The 19,268-nt window shown below is 50.1% G+C and overlaps 1 protein-coding gene across 1 annotated transcript in view; it reads left to right on the plus strand.

Moving 5' to 3' along the window:
* The window catches only part of RIMBP2 (RIMS binding protein 2), a 117,986-nt gene that overhangs the window by 41,924 nt on the left and 56,794 nt on the right, over nt 1-19,268 (plus strand). Inside the window, exons 3-4 of the mRNA XM_055550208.1 lie at nt 1,595-1,645; nt 15,404-15,608. Coding sequence (XP_055406183.1) covers nt 1,595-1,645; nt 15,404-15,608 — 256 coding nt within the window. The remainder of the gene's footprint in view (nt 1-1,594; nt 1,646-15,403; nt 15,609-19,268) is intronic.

Here is a 19,268-nt window from a genome sequence, read left to right on the forward strand (position 1 = left end):
CACCTGTAAATGACCCCCACCCACTCTCATCTCATCCCACCCAGCATCCATACTCCCAACCCCATCACCAAGGTGCCTGGGAGCTTATTACTCTGAGTGTTACATGCACAGTCTGTCCCAGCCAAACGTCCAAAGCTTTGGCAGCAGGAAATCTATGTCCCTTTTGAACAGCTACCCCTCCCCCTGAAATAGATGTGTTTGCTGCCATGTTAACTCACCCCCTGGACATTTCATCTCTGGATGACAGGCCCCTTCTTCTGACCATAGGACTGTGGGTTTCCCTAGGAGTCAGAGTCCCTCTCAAGTCTAATGTGTTCTGTAGGAAACCATGAAGGTCTCAGCTTCCCCATGTGTTGGCAGTGGCCCCCAAAATGAGCCTCGCTGAAGCTGTCGCCTAGATTCTGCAAGAATTCAGCGCTGCCAATTTTAACTGTTAATTTTAGCCATCTATTCTGATTGCCCAAATGGCCCAGCTTACAAGTAGCCTACGAAAACGAACTCCTGATTTGCGCTTGAAGCCAGAAACGAAGTTGTTACTGCCAGCTTGGCTGTGTTTTAACAGCCTGTGATGGGGTTTTTGGTTGTTTTTCATTCTGCCAGTTGAAAACTATCTTTGACTCAAGTGGCTCAATGGTGGTGTTATTTATATAATCCCTGTATGTTCTCTAGCTGTTTTGTCTCCCCCCCTCCAACCCCATTTCATGATTTATTGTCGCTCTTGTTTTTGCTTTGAAAGGAACAATTTTGAGCCTTTGAAGACTGAGCTGGATTCAAGAATGGTCGAGTTAATTTGCTGGGTTCTATTCACTTCCCCAGCTCTTAAAAGCCTCATTGGAAATATGTGAGAATGAAATGCATATGAATGAACACTATGGAAATATCAGGCTACTTCTCGCTTTTAGTCCATGCTGGGGAAGCCAAGCCTTTCCCTCTTTCCGACTAATGGAAGTTTTCAAGTGAGAAGTAGAAGCTGTTAAGACAGCTCTCACTGGCTTATTTATGATATCCAACTCTTCTCTTTATTATTCACCAGCCACCTGGAGAAAATATTCCTCCAGAGCTGAGAATCCTGAATGTAAATCTCAGTTTAGCAGGTGGATTCTTTCTTCTCTGTCATGTGCTTAGTTGTGTCTGACTTTTGCGACCCCATGGATTGCAGCCTGCCAGGTTCCTCCATCCATGGGATTCTCCAGGCGAGAATACTGAAGTGGGTTGCCATGCCCTCCTCCAGGGGATCTTCCCAATCCAGGGATCAAACCCACTTTTCTTACATCTCCTGCATTGGAAGGTGGGCTCTTTACCACCTCATGCAGCAGCCCAATCTCACCAGCCTCTCCATTCTCTGCTAGATGAGGGGGTGCTTTTCAGTTTTTACAAAGAACGTCAAGCCCAACCCCAATCCATTCCATCTTGCCCAAAGGAGGGGAAAAAAATGAGAACTGATTTAGACCCTGAGAATGCTGGGGCTTGTTAGAAGAATGAATATCAATGACCCACACTCCCTGATTAACTTTGACATTAATTTCTAATTCTGCTGCCTTTTTCCCACTGTAAACGTTCACTCTTCTGTCTTTTTCTTTTCATCATCCAAAAGGCTCAGGTTGAAGCTAAGAAAGAACATGAAGGTGCGGTGCAGCTGCTAGAGGTAAGTGAGCCAGCCCTGCTGGCTTTCTTGCCGGGGGTGGGTGAGCTCAGGGCATGCTGTGTTAATGCTTTGTAGAAGTCGTAACCGACCTTTACTGAGTGCCCACTGGGTACCCGTTACTCCTGCCGTTTACACATCTTCCCGCGTTGTCCATGCAAGCACACTATCAGATCGATATCATTATGAGTCCCATTTTTACATGTGAGGAAGTGGGGCGCAGAGAGGTTAAGCAGTTTTCCTGTGACCACACAGCCAGCATCAGAACTGTGGGTCTCAGAGGTGCTCTGTTCTCCTCTGATTGGATGAGAAGCAGGGAGGGTGAGCCTGCTTCTTTACAGGAGAAAGGGAAGTGGATCATTTCTACGGGTGTCAGGTGAATGAGGGTATTTTAAGGGATAGCGCTAAGCCTGAGGAAATACCTGGCATCTGGGGAGGCATTTTCAGATTTAGAGAAAGGACAGCGAAGGGAGTCGCAGCAGTGAACACGGTCGAGGCGCGGCCACAGGCACTGTCCCTGTGAGCACAGCGGGAGTCACCCTCCCCAGCCACCTGCAGGCCTTTCTCACCGGCTCTGATGCTGGGGGCTTGGCAGGAGGCAGGTGACGTGTCAGAATCACTCTTCTGCCCCCAGTTGGTGGCCTCCCATATCCTCGGGAATGGAGGAAACTCCTGGGGTCCCCTGAGGGGCCTTTGCAGTCTGTATGCCTCATGTATAATAAATGGACATAAGGAATCTCCGTTTTGGAGACAGAGGTCCCCCAATTACTGACCCCTCACTCAAGACACAACAACAGGAGGGGTGGCTGCACAGCATGGGGTGGCCCCACAAACGCTCCTCCCCTAGTTCTGTTCCATCCAGAAAGGCCAGGAGGGCCTCTCCCCTGGGCCTGCGTCTCTGCATATGGGAAGCGCCTGTCCTCTTTAAGATGACCTTGTCTCTTGTCCCCCGGGGCAGCTGCACAACCACTTAAAACAGAATATGTGCATCTCTTACATTGCCTTTTAAAATCTATTCCTCCCCCAGGAAACGGTTTCATCATTATCATCATATATATTAAAATTGATTTTTTTGAAAGCGTCCATTAGCTAATGAATATCTGGAGGGCTGCGAGTGATAAATAGCAGGTGGGAAAATATATAACCCGAGAGAGTGGAAACAGACGTCCCAATGGCCATACATCTCCCTGAAACAGCATTTCATTCCCCTCGCAGGATCGCCCACCGCAGTTTGATTTGCATAGTCTCCTGGCTGGAAGTCCAGCTTCTTTCCTTCTCTTCACCCCAAGCCCATCGATCTGATGGTCTGTGTTGTTTTAATCTGCCTCCTGAGCTGCCGCTCTGTGGCAGCCCCGCTGAGGTCGCGTCGCCCGGCGCTGGTGCGGGGTGCAGGCCCTGACACATGGGGGACGGGTGTAATGTGCTTTGGTTGGGAAAACGGAGAAGGCCACGCAAATGGGCTGAGAACCTGGGTTTTCTTTTATTCACCACGTCTTCCCGTCATTGTGTTTTGCTTTGCTCTTCACCCAGAACACGCTGGACAGCATGCAGGTATTTTAGCGAGTGATGTCCTCCCCTCCCATGTGCTTGGTGAAGTTTTTTCCCATGAGTGGACAGGCCGTGCGCCCCTGGGCCAGCTCCATCTCCCTCTTCTTTGAACACGGGCAGCTTCTGATGCAGTCGTGGGTGCCCGGGTCTCCCTGGGGTTGAGGGAGCCAAGGAGCTGCTCGTGGGAGTTCTGCCCCAGGGAGATGCTTTAATCCAGGCACTGGGGCCCAGGGTTCTGTCCACCGTGAGTGATGAGTGAGCCCAGCAGAGCCGGCTTCCATTCTCAGGCTGGAAGGACGTTCTGTGAATTCAGATGACCACAGGGAGGAGAACTGTCAGGATGATTCTGCCCTCGGGCCAGCCGCGTGCTTGCACAGCCGAGAGCCCGGAGTTCCGTGGGTCATCAGTATTCACGCCTTGCACCTGAGTGGGCCCCTTGCTATCCTGTGTCATGGGCGGGCAGTGGCTTCTCCAGCAGCGGAGGGGCCCTTCCTCGTTCTTCCTGCAGGCAGCCACCTGGGGAAGAAGGGAGATGAACTGTCTCTCCAAACAGGGTTTTGAGCCTTTTCCAAAACTCTGAGTTTGGCCGTGAATTTGTAGAACTGATGCTGACTTTCCTCACTCTTGGGTTGTTCTCAACGTGGGCTTCCCAGACCCAGTGTGCGCTTTCCGGACCTTCAGTATCTGCATCACCCGGGAGCTCGATAGAACACAGATCCTCAGCTTCTGCCTGTGACCTGCTAGAGCAGAAATTCGGGATGGGGCACAGATGTCTGTGTTTTACCCAACCCCTGTGAGCAGTTTAAGAAGCATTGTTTAGAGAGTCTGCTAGGCTGGTTACAGGAAGGATAAGTAGCTGAAGGAGTAGGGCACCTGGGAATCTTGGCCAATCCTGGCTCAGCGCCTTAGCAACTGGAAGTGTTGACCAGGAACAACCTGAGCGAGTCCCCACCCACTGGGTCCTCAGGAACATCCTTAGCAGGCAGTGTACTTTTCATTTGGAAATTCATGTTTTCCTTGTCTGACTTTAGTGAGATCCTCTACTGAGCAGAAAGACACAGCTAGGGATAACACAGAGTGATAGAGAAGGGCTGCCCTGGAAGTAGCGTTAGGTTAAAAGCCCTCGAAACACTTACATGCACACATCTGGTTCTGTGGACGTCTCAGTCCTGTTTTCTGATGAGTGAGCAGCCAGGATGTTTGTGGGTGAGAGGAGGTGTGTTTATTCCTGGTCAGGACACCCAAGGACTGATCTGGGCTGGCTTGGCAGGCTGAGCAAAGACAAGGATCAAGAGTCAACTGAAAACACCTTTTCAGAATTGGAACGGAGAGCTCTGCTTGAAAACCTAACAGCCTAAGAGCAGGTGCTAGTTACGTACCTTCCTTGACACTTTATAAAATTAGTTCAGGTCAAAGAAGCAAAAGAAAACAGCTGTAACAACAACAACAGTGCCGATAGCAGGGTTTATTGAATCCTTCTCAACTGGGCATTGTTCAGAATGCATCTGTGGGTTACCTAGGAGATGACAGAAATATTGTCCCTCTCATATCCATGACAACAAGGGGAATTGAGGCATGATTAGGAGAAATGACTTCCCAAAGCCTCAGGGGCAGATAGCCAGGGGCAGAGTCTGGATGCCAACCCCAGGAGTTTGGCGCCAGAATCCATAATCTCCACCACTGCATGGCAGCATCCTCTGACCTAGGAATCCTGACCTCCCTGCAAAGCAGGGTCAGCTCTCCTGCCACCAAAAGGTGGATCAGCTCCTGCAGCAGCCAGACTCAGAAACAGTGGGCAGACAGCTCACCCTGACCTCTGGGCATCAGCGGAGATAGGAGTGCACATCGTGTGGTCACGAGTGACAAGTGTGATGAAATTTAATCTTTTTAATACCCCCCATGGAGGTTGATAGCATCCTCCTCATTTCACTAACGAGACAACCAAGGCACAGAGATGCTGAGCCACCTTCCAAGGACACACAGCTCCTAAGAGCAGAGCAAGAGCCCTGAGGGTCCACAGGTAACACCATATCAAGTCGCTGAGAAAGTCAAGTGCAAAGAAGAAATGGTCTATGACTGTAGGGCTGATAAATCGTAACACCTGTTGGGTTGGGAGGCAGTGAGCTCCGGGATCCACTGCAGGGGCATGTTCGCCCATGATGAGCTGGTGCCCACCTGGGTGTCAGTACTGAGGGCTTTGTGTGCTTTGCGGCTGATTATTCAGGGCTCCCAGGGCTTGTTGGCCACTTCCTCGACCAAGGCGTCCACCTGCAGGTGATGCCAGAAAGAACCTGAACAGGTTCCATTCATCCCCGAGTCTCATCCAAGAGCAGATAGGGCCCTGAATCTCAAGGTGGGGGTCAGCATCTGGGCTGCCCAGTGACTTCTATGGGTCCTGGGCTCCTTTTGCTTTCATAGGACCCTTCCTCCCTTAAGATATTAAAAATTATATTTTACATCTGCTTGGGTACAAAGATGAATGTAATCCAGCTTAGATTCATTATTATTATATTCATTTTTTTCCCTGATTTTAAAGACAATTAAAATGAAAACTTTGCCACGGATCCCTCAACAAGGCCTCAGGTACCATGCTGCTGCCTGTCTTGTGTTAAGGTGGTCAGCGATCATCTGGCAAGGGAGTGTCCTTGTGGTTAAATAAATCTGTTTTGTCCCATCAAACAGATGACCTTAGTCTCTGATCTCTTGGTCTCTTGGTGTAAGTCAGGTTAGGCGCAGGTGTGTTGTAGTAACACACCAAAATCTTGCATTCAGCACAAGGATTCATTTCTTGCCACTGCAGATATGGGAATCCTCCATGAAGCTCCCCTCCACATGGTAACTCAGGGATCCAGGATCCCTGTATCTTGAGGCTGTGCCAGCCAGAGCGTATGGCTTCCTGATCACCGTGGTGGCAGGGAGAGCTCTTCTATGTCTCAGCTATAGAGGCAACAGATGTCACCTCTGTTTCTGGGTCACCAGCCAGAGCTAGCGACCTGCAGGAGAGGCCAGGAAGAGCAGTCACCCTGAGTGGGGGCCCTGTGGCACGGCTCTGCCACATCTGAATTCTGGAGTCCTTATGAGGCAGTGCAGTTTTGCTGCTAAAGTGTGACAATATTAGCCAAGTTGAGAATCTGAGAAGTGCTCAGATAAAGAAGCTTAAACTTAATGCTTTGCATTTAAATCTCTTAAGAACTCTCTTTCCCCCAATAATTCTGGTGGGCATGGGTTCTCTGCCTCTTGGGAATAACTTTGGCGACCCTGTACCCAGGAGTCTTAGCTGGAAGACAAGGTTGTTAGGAACAAAGAAACTGGGATGCTCAGATATTTGGGGGCTCACCTTCTGACACCAGCTTCATCTCCCTAATGCTCCCCATCTCACCGCAGTTGGTACCTTGAGGGCAGAAGCTACAGTCAACAGGCAGCCTTGGGTTCTGAGGTCCCACCCGTGAAATGTATTTATCTGCACACAGGGCACCTCTGTGCCGAATGCATGTCTGTACCGAAGCAAAAGACTCCAATGATCCAGACCCACCAGTGCAGAATTCACTACGTTTTAGTTGGATTTGATAAAGGCATTCATCATGTGAACTAAAACAAATGTTTAAGACATTTTAAGACATTGCATTTTAATAATGCTGAATCAATACATTATAGGATGCAAAGCATTAAAGAGTCATCTTCACCAGAGTCTCCCTTTGGTTATTACTTTGTTACATTTTAGTATCAAGATGACATCATCCTGTAAAGATTCTAGAGTTCAGAGCAGTCACTTGTCCTGGAATGCAGAGCCAGTTTAGATGAACTGATGGGGTTTGTCTGTGTATATGTAGCTACATGCAAGAGCTGGTGCACGTGTAGGTAGGAAACTGGCAGTGGAGGGTGTTTCTTAACTGGACATCACCATGAAAGAGGGCTTCCCAGGTGGCGCTATGGTAAAGAACTCGTCTGCCAATGCAGAAGACAGAAGACACATGGGTTTGATCCCTGGGTCAGGAAAATCTCCTGGAGGAGGACATGGCCTGGAGAATTCCCATGCACAGAGGAGCCTGGTGGGCTACAGTCCAGAGGGTCTCAAAGAATCACATACAATTGAAGAGATTTAGAAGAACACCATGATGCCATCTGAGAAGCAAGGGTGATAGAGTCTCTAGTTAACTGACTTCTGGTAGTGTCCTTTGCCCATAGAGGACAAAAGATCTTCAGTTCAGTTCAGTCTCTCAGTCGTGTCCGACTCTTTGCGACCCCATGAATTGCAGCATGCCAGACCTCCCTGTCCGTCACCAACTCCCGGAGTTCACTCAAACTCACTTCCATCAAGTTGGTGATGTCATCCAGCCATCTCATCCTCTGTGGTCCCCTTCTCCTCCTGCCCCCAATCCCTCCCAGCATCAGGGTCTTTTCCAATGAGTCAACTCTTCACATGAGGTGGCCAAAGTGTTGGAGTTTCAGCTTCAGCATCAGTCCTTCCAATGAACACCCAGGACTGATCTCCTTTAGAATGGACTGGTTGGATCTCCTTGCAGTCCAAGGGACTCTCAAGAGTCTTCTCCAACACCACAGTTCAAAAGCATCAATTCTTCAGCACTCAGCTTTCTTCACAGTCCAACTCTCACATCCATACATGACTACTGGAAAAACCATAGCCTTGACTACATGGACCTTTGTTGGCAAAGAAATGTCTCTGCTTTTGAATATGCTGTCTAGGTTGGTCATAACTTTCCTTCCAAGGAGTAAGCGTCTTTTAATTTCATGGCTGCAGTCACCATCTGCAGTGATTTTGGAGCCCCCAAAAATAAAGTCTGCCACTGTTTCCACTGTTTCCCCATCTATTTCCCATGAAGTTATGGGACTGGATGCCATGATCTTCATCTTCTGAATGTTGAGCTGTAAGCCAACTTTTTCACTCTCCTCTTTCACTTTCATCAAAAGGCTTTTTAGTTCCTCTTCACTTTCTGCCATAAGGGTGGTGTCATCTGCATATCTGAGGTTATTGATATTTCTTCCAGCAATCTTTTTTTTGTCTTTTTATGTCAAAGGGTTTTTTAAATTTTTATTATTATTATTATTTTTTTACTTTATGATATTGTATTGGTTTTGCCATACATCAACATGCATCCGCCAAGGGTATACACGTGTTCCCCATCCTGAACCCCCCTCCCACCTCCCTTCCAGCTTGTGCCTCCTCCAGCCCAGCATTTCTCATGATGTACTCTGCATATAAGTTAAATAAGCAGGGTGACAATATACAGCCTTGACGTACTCCTTTTCCTATTTGGAACCAGTCTGTTGTTCCATGTCCAGTTCTAACTGTTGCCCATAGAGGACAAAAGATCTTAGCTTCTGCTTATGGACCCCTACCGTGCCTGTGAGAGTCTGGACTTAATAGTTTGTTATTGTCCTGGAAGGCAAGTTTCTCCCCCATTTTACAGATGAAGAGACTGAGGCCCAATGTGCTTCTGTGACTTGCCTCCAGGTCCCCTGAATGAGTGAGAGGAAGGTTGGAGATCTACACACAGCCCAGAGCCTGGAGTCAGACAGGCTTACATCTGTCCTGCCACTTCCTGGGTATGTGACCTTGGTCTTTAGTCCATCTGGCCTTGTTTTTCTCATTCATACAACGGGCTCCATCAATTTACCCCTGGAGTCTCTCTGGCCATCAGCAGTCATGCATAGAAAGCCCCCAGCAGGACCCAGCACATAGCAGGTTTTCAGTAAATAATAAATAGCATCACAAAAGTTGTTCACACATAAAGATACTGCACGGAACAGCTTACTCCCGAATCACTGCTACGCAGCGACCCAGCCCTGCCAGGATGCCCCCGACCCCCGACTTTGCTGTGTTAAGTACTGAGAGTTCACCATGTCCCTGGATTCTCAAAACGGTCCTGGTTTGGACACATTAGAGGGCACTACCCCCTACTCATTCGCTGCCTTTTTCAAAGCCCAAAAGTTTTTCAGATGAAAAACCCAGAGCAGAGGACCTTGGGAGTGCTAACAGGCATGTCTTTGGATGTATTTTCCTTCATCTTTATAAATACTCACAGCCAAATTTGCAAGTCTCCACTGTTTATCCCAATTAGAGTTTAGTTGCCCGATGACTGTGCCATCTGTTCCTGCTGTGGTCAGAAACGCAGCCACCCTCCGCTCCTGATGCTGCAGGTGGTGGGTCTCTGGGGTGGAGGGAGCAGAGCTGGGGATGGGGACATGCAAGCAGCTGGGTTAACTCATGTGGGCGCGGTTCTGCCCCGTCAGCCTTGCCACCCAAGCCAGAGGGATGGTGCCCTGCATCCTGAGGTCAATATTGACATCCCAATAAGCCGACCAGGGCTGATCAGGGGGGTTGCTGTTTTCTTTCTGCATCACTTGGTACTGGTTCCTTCTGGTAGCGGCTCGGGAGTCATGGAAGGAACTCTGCCTCAGCTGCCAGGCTCAGCATCAGAGACCCAGCCTCTGCCAGCTGCAGCCAGGCCCTGAGAGTGTGTCCACAGAGGAGGCCCTGGAGGAAAACCTGCCTCCTTCCTGGAAGAGAGAAACATCAGGAAAGCCTGGGGAAGTCTCCAGAGGAAACGCTCACTTATGAGACGTTCTTTGGGTTTCCTGGGTCCCTATGTCTCATCCACTAGCCATTCAGACCTTCTCCCCCTGAAATTAGTGAGAAAAGGCATATGGCAGCTGCCCGAATTTTAGGAACCAGCATCCTTATTGCCTTGAAGCCATGTCCTCGGATACCCAGAGGAGAAACAAAGCAAGGAATTGAAAAGAGGGATAAACAATTAGGTGTGATCACACAGGACTCTTAGAATCTTTGGGGTAGAAATGTGAGGTGAGAGAGGGTTAGCCCTACAATTTTACTGCCAGATCACAATGGAAGCAAGTCTCAGACCACACTGTCACACATGTGCAGACATGTATTACAAAGCACTTGTTGACGAGCAGGCACAAAGTAGCACTTCCTTCTTCTCTGTCCCCTTGCGAACTTCCTCCACCAGCGCCCACAGAAACTGAGGAGAAGACCCTGGTCCTGGTGGCCTCGGGCAACCAGAAATCTGCCGAATCAGTATCCACACAGAGGACCATTTATAGACCCAGCTTTGGGGTCCATCTCCCAAAGTATACCAGTGTTTGCTTATGTTGCTCAGTCATGTCCAACTCTTGGCAACCTCGTGGACTGTAGCCTACCAGGATCCTCTGTCCATGAAATTTTCCAGCCAAGAACATGGGAGTGGGTTGTCATTTCCTTCTCCAGGGGATCTTCCGGACACAGGGATCGAACCAGCATCTCTTGCGTCTCCTGCATTGGCAGGCAGATTCTTTACCATGGAGCCACGTGGGGAGCCCCCAAAGTATACTAGCCTTATGCACTAATCATTCAGGAGTGGGGTAGCACTAACATACCCCTTATTTTGAGTACCTTTCATTTCACCAATGAACGTCCACATCTCCCCTGCTTCAGGCCTAGGTAAAAGCTCATCATTTACCAATTTTCTTCTGACATTGCCCATACCAAGTGGGCATGCCTAGAGCTGGAGGGGGATATAGGTGTTGTATAGCTTTGGGACAGCTGCCCCTGGTGTACATCTGCATTCCTAACATCTGCATTGACCACACCTGGGGTGGGATTCTCATTTCTGGCACCGGTTGCCACAGAATGAAGTTCCAGTCCCTGGGTATATGCTCTCCATCCAGGAGAACTGTAAACTATAAATGCCGGAGCCAGCAGGCCCCAGATTCTGTGGGGGTCGTCCTGTGTGTCTCGTACTCGGGTGGGTGCAGTTGGAGTCCATGCACAGGGCCATGAGGCATCCAACCCAACCTGATCTGGCACTGGCTTTGCTACCCATGTAGTCATGTTAAGCAAAGTGGCAGCCCCCTGGCCATGTCCATCTCTACAGGAGCCATGTCAGACAGTAAGCCTCGACATACCCTCTGACTATTAATGGCTGAGAGATTTTTTTCTTTTTTACATTAAAATGAAGATTCTTTGCCTCTCTTGGAAAACTGGAAGTTTTGCCCGGGATGGGTCTGTCCTGATGCTAAGAAGTAGACATTCCTCTAGACAAAACGAACATGCCCTGGTTCACCATGGTCCCCAAAGATGCTATGGGTTTGCCCTGCTCCCTTCCTCTCATGGGCATCCCCCACCACCCCTGTGGATGTTCAATTTATAGCAATGGTTAGACATCACCTCTGATCCACCTACTCCCAGGACCTTCCTCTCATCACTCACATCAGAGCCGACCCTCCTTTCTACAGGCATACCCTGTGGCAGCTGCCAGGGGAAGTTGCCCACCACAGTCCCCATCAGTGAAGAGGACCCTGAGCAAAGATTTGCTCTTTGGAAGGAGACCCTCCGAGAGCTCGGGTCCCGGATTGGCAAAGCGGTGATACCCAGAAGGTGGAGTTCACAGTAGTACCTAAAATGGGCAGTGCTCCATCGCCTCTGCGTGAGCACCAGCGTCTCTCACTGGTTTTGTCTGAGTCCCCCAGGGTCTGCTGGGAGCACAGTCTCCCCTCTGCCATCCCCGTGCCCCACCTACCCCCACTTTCTGCCAGAAAAGCAAATCAAGAGCTCAGATGCCAAAAGTTTAACTTCTCTGTGCACTGTTGCTGAATCAAATCTTGGAGTTTTGGGTGAAGTAAAAAATGATGGCTTTATTGCTTTGCCAGGCAAAGAGGGACACAGTGGGCTCACACCTCGAAATACCATGTGTCCCCCACTTGGAGAGGGTATAAGAAGTTTTATAGTAATAGTTCAAAGAGGGCATGATCAGCTCGTGGACATTCTTCTGGTGGGTTTGTGGTGAGATAAGGGGCAGTCAGCATCATCAACCTCAGGTCCAACTGGTCTGGGGTCTGCTTGTGGGCAGCCTACCATCCATCATTAATCCTTAGCTTCTCCCACCTGGAGGGAGTTCAGTATATGCAAAATAGCTCAAAGATACTGTGTATATCCATTGATGGGGAACCAGGACCCTGCCCCAAGGCTGCACTATTGTTTTTCTTGACCGTTTCTCCCTGGTCTTTCAACCCCTCCCTTCCCTAATTAACAACTATTGGGATCTGCCTCTTGGAACTCAGGGAAGGTCATGGAGGCTGAATGAAGATTATTTCCTATAATCAAAGAAACAGGGGACACAGAAAGGCTTTGTGTCCAGGAGCCCCACAGGGCCCTGCTCGGTATCAGCTCCTGCCCTGGGCTGTTTCCAGGTGCCTCGGATGCCTGACCTCCATGTGGGCTCCTGAGACCTTGGCCGCTCTTAACCCTCCAGGCCCCTAATCTGATGTCCCCACACAGCAGCTGTTCATCCACCACCTTTGAGGTTTTCTCTGTATCTGTCTGCCACCTACACAATTATTTCATATTTTCTTTAAATCTGTGCACTTTCTAAAATTCTATTTTGAAATAATGTGAGATTCACAAGAAGTTACAAAAATAGCACAGATGGCTGCTGCATAATTTCACCCAGCTCCCCACGGATAGCATCGTAGGTGAGTGGAGCACGCTGTTGAAACTGGGCAGTTGATAACGGGCACAGTGTCAGTAGCCAAACTACAAAGTCATTCTTTGTCCTTCCTCTAGTGATATATTCCATGGGATTTGATGGTACATATACATTCACATACCACCATCAGGAGTACAGATGGCTCCACCCCACCAAAGTCACACCTTCATATTCCTTTTTTTTTTTTTTTTTGGTGGGTGCCCTGGGTCTTCATTGCTGTGTGCAGGCTTTCTCTAGTTGTGGTGAGTGGGGGCTACTCTTTGTTGTCATGCACAGGCCTCTCATTATGGTGATTTCTTTTATAGCAGATCATGGACTCTAGAGCACAGGCTCAATAATTGTGGCTCACAGGCTTAGTTGCTCCACAGCATGTGGAATCCTCTTGGACCAGGGATCGAACCCGTGTCTTCTGTATTGGCCAGTGGATTCTTATCCACTGGACCACCAGGGAAATGTCACTTCTTAAAAGTCAGACCCTTCCCCCAACTCCAGACCCTGACAACCACTGATCAGTTTTCCATCACTTTAATTTTATTATTTCACAAAAGTGGCATCAATGAATAATCTGTTTTTTGAGTTAGGTCATTTTTACATACACACAGAGGACATACACATGAAGGATTTGATGGCCAGTTGCATTTTTCTCAAGCACATTAAAATGAGAATGTGGCCGTTTAAATAGTGTTATATCCTTCCACAATCACTTCACACCCCCACCCTGCCCCTCCACACACACACACATGTACTACCATGGCAGCTGGTGGCACACCTGGATGAACAGGTGATCCCAGGGCTCTTCTAGTGCCCTTCTAACCCGAGGCTGTTGGCAGCTGCTTTTCCCCACCTGAGGACCTTGGAGCAAAAGCTCAGCTTGGAGCAAAGTGTCCTCTTCAGGACTGAGCCCAGAAGAACCAGAGCGCTTGGTCTTGAGGCATCTGAAGTTGCCATCCTAGGGTCAGAGATGCTTTCTGGCACGTCCTGCATCTTCACGATGGGCGACCCGGGCAGGAGGCAGATTGCTCCCTGTCCACACCTGTGCCCAGAGGAGCCCAGTGTCTCCTCTGTGTCTTCCTCGGTGGAGACAGCCATCACGCCCAAGCTCATTCAGCCTTTGAAAAGAATCTTGCCAATTATTTTAATGTATCAAAGAAATTAATTATAGGTTTGGGATTTGTTAGGTCTATTTTCAGAATTCCATGATCTCAGACATAAATAGCACTTCACTCTGGCCTAAGGAGCTGAACGCTTAATACCAGTGGAGGCAGAGAGGGAGAAGGTGGGGAGGAAGAAGACAGGAAGAAGACAGCATCACTCTACCACCATCCACATCCCTGTCTGCTCACCTACATGAATCCAGACATCTCTCAAGCCCCAACTTGGTACCAAGCTCTAGTCTGAGTGCTGAGTGAGAAAGAAGGAGACAGAAATTCCTGCCCTCATGGAGCCGAGATTTTAGTGGAGGAAGTCAGACGATGCACACGGTTAATAATACAGCAGATGACATTGTCCATTTATCACAAAGGAAGGGAGAGGAGGCAGGACCACCACGCAGATGGAACAAGCCACTGCCACGAGGAGCGTGATGCCTGCAAATCAGGGAGTCCTCTCTCTTCATCGCTTCAGCAAATGTTTATTGAGCACCTAGGATGTGCCAATATTATGCAAAGCATTGAGGATCTGTCAGGGGACCAGAAAGCACAGCTTGGTGCTTAAATGATCTAAGAGAGAGATGAGAAATAATCAGGGAGCTACTAGAATGGAGGGTGCTACGAAGGGAACAGCAGGGGAGGAGGCAAAGTGGACCGTTTATGTGCCCCTTCTCAGGTGGGCACCCAACTGTGGACCCGTGCAGGGAATTCCTGTTGCAGGAGACAGAGTTTTGCTTTTGCTCCAGGGGAGGAAGTGTAGGAAGTATGGATCTTGGTTCTCCAGGAAGGGGAGTATGGCAGGATCATGCTCACCCAACTGAGAACCAGAAGCAGGCAAAGATGGGGGTGTATGGGGGTGCTGCCCATGGTACCCTCCCTGCCATGTGTACCCAGGGACGCTCCCGCCTCCCTAAATATCCTCGGTGTCTGCAGATGGCAGTGATGTTGCTAACCCAAGCGAGCGGGTAGCAATTCCTTTTAATGCTAAAGCAGGGTGCCCTGGGGTTCTACAGTTTAGGGGCAGAAGCCTCCACCAGAAAACTGCATCAGTGGAGTTAGCAACTGAGCCATCCCCAAAGCTGGGCTCTCACCACCTCCTGCTCCAAATTTCAAGCAGCTACAGTCAGGCGTGCCAACCACAAAGTGCCCGGGCTGCACACAGAGCCGAGAACAATCCGCTGTTGGCTGAGATCTGAGTGTTTGCAGGGTTTCTTGGCACCTGTGCTTTCCCACGTTTGCCCTGTGAGAGAATCTGGCTGACGGCCAAGCTTCCAACCGACAGGAAGCTTGATTTGCTCAGCCACCATTCTCACGTGGAGGCAGGAGGCAGCCCCACCCCCACCACCACCACACACATGCACACATGTGTGCAAACACACTCAGGCCATACACTTTCATATGCACACACACATACTGTCATCCACACATGCACACACAACACTCAGTCTTGTACATACACGTGCAACGCACATACACGCACAGACACACACTTGTGCGCAGACACATGGGGCCCCAGAAGCCCGGGCCCCCCGCTAACCGCGTGTCCGGGTCTCCCTGCGCAGTGCAAGGTGCGGGAGTTGGAGGAGAAATGCCGGACGCAGAGTGAGCAGTTCAGCCTGTTGTCCCGGGATCTGGAGCAGTTTCGCCAGCACGCCGGCAAGATCGACCTGCTGGGCGGCAGCACTGTGGCCTCCCTGGACGTCCCGTCGTCCCCCAGCAAGTCTTTCCCAAGGTTCATGAACGGACTGGCTCCCTCCATCGGAAAAGGTAAGTGCCTCCCTCACTTCCTCCCTCCCTCCTACCTCGGCCGTGATGGAGAAGAAGGTGCAGCTAGCAAGCTGGGAACAGCTGGGCACAGCCAGGGGTGTGTGACAGAGCCTCTCACAACACCCGAGGGAGTGACCAGCATAGCAGGACTTGGGATGGTACAGGGGCGGCCGGCGTTTCCCACGCATACTCAGTGCACCACCCTTGATGGGTGTGAATCAGTGTAAGCTCCCTCCCACCTGCTCTGAGCCCTGTTATGCACATGACACCGGCCAAGGTGCCCGGAGGATCAGCCAGCCAAGCGGCGAGCTGGGACTTGGACCCAGGGACCTGGCTCTGGGGTCTGCATTGGGATCTGCCAGGCGGGCTGCTCAACTTCGCTTGTTTCCCTTCTCATCCAGTGACCTCTTGATGACATTGTGATGTACTTGGTACTTTTGTTCCCACAAAGGCAACAGTAGTATCCGCGGTGAATGTTAATGCGTTCCCATCACATTTGTGTTCAGGAAGCAGAGTGGAGAGCGGGGAGACTTCACTCTGCGTGGTTCTGAGGGATCATTTCTTGATCACAGAGGCATTTAATGTAACCTCAGGGGAAGTTCCCAGTGTAGACAATGAAGTACCCTACTCGGTTAGGGAACTTACTCTCCAGTGAAGGTTAAACAGGTCACAGGCCAGTTTTCTCCTGGCTGGGGAAGCAGTTGATTTTTTTTATTTTAGAGGACATGTGTGCCAGAACCCTACTTTAGAATTCCACAAAAGGGAGGGAATTTCCAGATTTCTCCCAGTTTTTGTCAGAACATAGGAAAAGTTCTTCTGGGTGTTTTTTATTATTAAAATGAGGTGTTGCAGCATGTATCTTGATGAACAATGTTTCTTGGCATACCTCTCTTTCCCGCTCCTTTCCGTCCTGCGCATGCATTGGGAGAATGCAAAGAGGCCATGAAACACAAGACGGGGAGAGGGAGGTCCCCCCGACACCACCACCAAGTTCCGAGCACAGGGTACTCCCCAGGCCATGTTCAGGTACCGAGGCTGCGATGCTGCGCAGATGGCAGGCCCTATGTGGAGCCCCTCTGGGTAGGGGGACACAGATAAGACACAGGGGCACAGATGAGTGAGTAAGGAGCCACTTGCTCAGACAGACACGAGCGGTCAGGTGACAAGAGAGCAGGTGACCCAGGGCTATTTAGGATGATCAGAGAAGACTGCTTCCTGGAAATGAAGTTTGAGCCATGAGCCCTGAAGATGAAACAACTTTCTCCAATCCCCACTGGATGGGGAGGTCTGTGGCTCAGGGCTCACATGAGCTCAATCACACACAATTTTCAGGGTCCCCAGGTCCCCAGCATGGTTGATGAGTCCAAGACTCAGTAAAGAGTTGTCCTCCTGGCTCAGACCTGTTACAGAAACACAGGACGAGCACATAGTGGGTCCTGAGGAAAAAGAGATGGGGCGTCTGAAGAATCCACATGCAGGCATCCTATGCCCTCCTCCTCCAGGAAGACCACCTGGAGTGCCCACTATGCAACAACAACAACAAAAATGCAGCTCTATGGATGCAGTGATGATGTCCAAGGACACCGAGTAGATACAGCATACAAGGTCTGTTGGGCACTGGTCATGTGGGCACCTCTGCCCAGCATACGCCAGAATACCAGACTGCCCGAGCTAGGCAGGCACTCAGCACAAACCACGTTGGGCCCACAGTCTAGTTACAGGGAAATGCCCTGGTCACCTAGGGAGCCTGTCCCACTGGTGTAGGGAAAGGTTTAGAAACTGCGCTCCCAGTCGTAGCGCAGCCTGACTTGTCAGCAGACCCTTCTTAAAGTAGCAGCCCCAGGCTTCCCTCCATGTGAATTCCTTTCTGCACAGCATGAGGACATGTTAGTCCAGGGCAAGCTCATGGGTCACAGGAGGGGGAGCAGTGATTGACCTGAGTCATTTGGCGTCCAGATTGATTTGGAAAAACCGATCTGATTTGTGATGGAGGAAAATGGATGCTGACTAAGAATAAAACAAACAAAACCAAAACAGGGCTGTGTCTCTATTAAGGGAGTTCTAGACCCTGGTACAAGAGTAGGTTTGCACCAAGGCTTCTGTTTAGGCATTTGGAAGAGCCATTGTGCTCAATGACCAGCTCCTTAGCCGGGCATACTTGGCAGCATCCTTAGAGCATGCTTGCTATGCTGGCCTCAGTGGCCATGGGAGGAATGCCTGCAAGGGGGCTTCCTCACGCAACCCTGAAGTCCTCCTCAAGGTCGTTCTTTGTTGGCAGATGGCAGGGGCCACTTTAAGAGTGAGGGTAATGAGGAAACTCCCTGCTGGGCTGGCCTGTCTTCCTTATGCCGGAGAGGAGGGTGGGGGATGGAAGGAGTGGGCGGGGCCAGTGCAGAATCAGAGCAGGACCAGGCCAATGTGCTGCACGTCCTGTCGGGGGCCTCCTGCCTGAGGCTGGGTCAGCCTGAGGGTGAGGAGGACAGGACCACTTGATTGTGAGCCCCTGGTTGGGACTCACCTTCTGTGCAGTAGAGTCACCCCGGCAACCAGCAAGGCTGGAACCACACAGGAACAGAATTATCCTTGGACATGTACTAGGAAGGGGGCGTGTCATCTCTCAGGGCCACCCCTCCATCACCAGTTTCCTTCCAGTATTGGAGCTGAGTTTTGGTGAAACACCAGATAAAGCCATTGTTTTGGGCTCAGTGGCCATATTTTCCAAAAAATATGTATCCTGAGGCATGCAGATCACGAAGGAATGTGCAACTGAGGGCACAACATGATTTTGTGTCTAATCTCACATTCACTCAAAGAGCAGAAGGGCAGGTAAAACATGCCACAAGCATCAGATTATTTTTCTCTAGAGAACTGGATTTGTTTAAGTAAAATGTAAATAGGAGGCAACTCTGGTCATTTCACCCCTTGCTACTCCCAGCAGCAGTGTATCAGTCAGGACAGGCTAGGTTCAGCGGCAGTAACAAAATCCTCAAATCTCAGGGGCTTAAAACAGCACAAGTCTCTCTCTCTTTTGATCCTGCTCCATGTCCACCTCAGACTGGATCAGGGAGTGGGTTCCACACTGTCTTTAGTCGGGAATGCTGAGCCTCCTCTGTCTGGAATGTTCCATCTCAGGGGAAAGGAAGCATAACAAATTAGACACTGGCTCAAAAGGGCTTCCACCCCAAAGTAGGACACGTCACTTCCACTCACAGGTCACTGACCTGGATGAGTCCCATGTCAGAGTGACACCCTTCCACTGCAGCACTGAAGCAGCAGGCCGCGTCCTCAGCTGACTTCCTGAGGCTGCAGGATTTGAGAGTCGATTCCCTGAGTAAATAGGGACTTTGCACCTGCTGAATGCCGAGCGCTGCTGTGGGCATTAGGGATCCTGGGCAGTGACCAGGGCCAGGCTGCTGCTCCCTAGGGTCTGGCCTCCTCGCAGGGCCCGGGGGTCTACTTCAGCATCAATTCTCTGTTGCAGTGATGCTTTGCCACCGTTTTGTTAATCAGACTGGGACTGAGGGGGTGACTTCCATGCAGTCTTTGTGGAACACTTCTTACAGTGTTTGTTTCTCTTGATTTGGGCTCAGTGAGTCATCTTCCTCTGTGAACCAGTCCCCATGATGGGAGAGCCACAGCCAGAGGCTAGACAAAGCCAGC

The sequence above is a fragment of the Bubalus kerabau genome, chromosome 16, assembly GCF_029407905.1.
Source record: "Bubalus kerabau isolate K-KA32 ecotype Philippines breed swamp buffalo chromosome 16, PCC_UOA_SB_1v2, whole genome shotgun sequence".
Taxonomy (NCBI): domain Eukaryota; kingdom Metazoa; phylum Chordata; class Mammalia; order Artiodactyla; family Bovidae; genus Bubalus; species Bubalus kerabau.